General features: G+C 38.8%; 1 protein-coding gene across 1 annotated transcript in view; it reads right to left on the bottom strand.

Annotated features, from left to right (window-relative positions):
* Positions 1–2,544, bottom strand: part of LOC116691915 (venom phosphodiesterase 1) — a 67,672-nt gene that overhangs the window by 50,890 nt on the left and 14,238 nt on the right. The window contains exons 5-6 of the mRNA XM_032519829.1: positions 1,862–1,922; positions 265–362 (exon numbers count right to left, since the gene is read on the bottom strand). Of these exons, the coding sequence (XP_032375720.1) occupies positions 265–362; positions 1,862–1,922 (159 nt within the window). The remainder of the gene's footprint in view (positions 1–264; positions 363–1,861; positions 1,923–2,544) is intronic.

Here is a 2,544-nt window from a genome sequence, read left to right as displayed (position 1 = left end):
ATTTGACCCGAATACCATACAAGGGTTAAGGGAACGCAAATCTGAAATGCTCAGAAGTGGAATACAAGAAGACAAGTAGAATTTTCTAAGGGAAATGTGAATTTCCTGCAGTTGTTCGTCCTTAATAAATTCCCTGAGGTTTCTCACGGTGAACAGACGTGTCAGATGTCCACATGCATGGGAGTGTCTTAGTTCTCCAAAAGAATGTCTGGTTTTGTTATGAAGATTAAAAGTGGAACATAGCGTAATGTGGTTAGGACTAACTGAGTTTGTCCAGAGTAGGGAGGAGAGCGCTCCACGTCTGCAGGTACTCAGCCCGCAGCCCGTCCAAAGAGACGAGGAGCAGAGGCTGCTGCGTAAAGCTGTGACAGAGGGAGGACAAAATGTAATCAGAAAGAAGACTACAACTAAATACAGACATGCACACACATTGATGACTCAGGGATGAGATACAGCGTCCAGCTGCTGCCGGTTGCTGTTCATGGATAACACACTGCATGGCATATCAGTCATTGCTAGCTCAACTTAAAGCAACACTATGTAACTTTTCCCTCTGCCGTCCCCCTACAGGTTGTCTCATTGGAACTGTCACTCCCCGATGTGAGTCGGGTGCATATGGGAGTCGTGCATGCTCAGATTTAAACGATTTACGACATAACGTGTCACACTGAAACTTGTGAAATCCAGAAAATAATAAACTTATTACAAACAAGAGAAGATTGACATCATTTCAGAAACGTTTTAGCTATCTATGATTGTTTGATTGCTAACATTAGCTTAAAATGCCACTTTAGTGACAGCCTTGGTTGTGTTTAATGCTAGCATGTAGCTAAGCTAGCAGTCATTTCAAAAACGTTGTAGCTATCTGGTTGTTTGATTGCTTACGTTAGCTCAAAACGGCATTCAACTGACAACCTTTGTTTTGTTAGATTGTTAGCTTGTAGCTAAGCTAGCAGTCATTTCAAAAACGTTGTAGCTAACTGGTTATTTGATTGATAACGTTAGCTCAAAACAACATTCAACTGACAGCCTTTGTTTTGTTAGATTGTTAACTTGTAGCTAAGCTAGCAATCATTTAAAAAACATTGTAGCTATATATGGTTGTTTGACTGCTAACGTTAGCTCAAAATTCCATTCAACTAACAGCCTTTGTTGTGTTTTATGCTAACTATTAGCTAAGCTAGCAGTCATTTCAAAAACATTGTAGCTATCTATGGTTGTTTGGTTGCTAACGTTAGCTCAAAACGCCATTCAACTGACAGCCTTTGTTGTGCACCTTATATGCTAGTTGTCGCAAAGTGACGCATGAGCGACTCACATCTTCACTTGACTCACATTGGGGAGTGACAGGAACTACAGCCACGCGATGATGAGACAATGAGACAACCTGTAGGGGGACCGAAGTGGGAAAAGTTACATAGTGTTGCTTTAACGTACCTGCAACATTTTTATCAAGATCTTCATCGATGTTGGAAACTTGTTTTCTATTTGATTGATTGGACATTGCATTTCCCTAATTTCCTCATCTTAAAATGGTTAACCAGCAGCTGCACATTAAGGTAACTGCTGTACATGTGGACTCTGAAGACATTTTTGTCCAGAAGTTATTGCTATTACAAGACCATCAAGTTATGAGACAGACATTTTGTCGGCTGCAATTTTTGGCACAAACAAGGAAACTCATCTTAACTTTATTCTGTGATTAATGAAAATATGATAACTCAAAGCAAAACTAAACCTGCTTAATGTGCAAGAAAATAACGTTTCATAACTCTTAGCTTAAGATAACTCCAATCTGATTTCATCAGATCTGTGTTCTTGTTGTATTTCTGATCATGAATCCCTCACGTTACATGCTTACCCTGCTGGACATGCGGGGGTTGACAGGTCCTCACACTTGTCCTCCACCCACTCTCTCTCTCCTACAGCAGGGCGGCAAACATTTTACAATTTAACCCTTTAATTAAAATTAAATTAACACTTGTTGGTTAAATTTCTGTACACGGACAATCAACCACACCTGATGTTTTCCCTAATTTTACATTCACATTTCAATCAGACAGGAGAGCTCTAACAACACGTGGACAATATTGTAATAATTCACCGTAAAAACTGTACATGTTATTTTTGGACCACTTTTCGTAATTAAAAGTAATCCTAAAGTTTTTCTGAGTGAACGGCTTCTTGTTAAGAAATGTTTTTATGCCCTTCCTGAAAGAGTCAGCTGTTTATGGTGCACTCACAAAGATATCTTTATCTCAGAATGGCATTTGCTTTTCTATTTCAGATCTATTGCTGCATAGAGGTAAATCCATATGATTCTTTTCATATATTCATATGTACTTATATTTGCCTTGTGTTCTTATTTCTCTCATGTCCCTAATCCCTAATTACAGTCATGTTTTGGGGGTCTGATGGTTATCTAACCTATACATACACAGTACAGGCCCAACGTTTGGAACCACCTTCTCATTCAATGAGTTTCCTTTATTTTCATGACTATTTAAATTGTATATTATCACTGAAGGCATCAAAACTATGAAT

The sequence above is a fragment of the Etheostoma spectabile genome, chromosome 7 (assembly GCF_008692095.1).
Source record: "Etheostoma spectabile isolate EspeVRDwgs_2016 chromosome 7, UIUC_Espe_1.0, whole genome shotgun sequence".
NCBI classification, from domain to species: Eukaryota; Metazoa; Chordata; class Actinopteri; order Perciformes; family Percidae; genus Etheostoma; species Etheostoma spectabile.
Note: the sequence above shows the minus strand (reverse complement) of the source record. Positions and strands in the feature narration are given on the sequence as shown.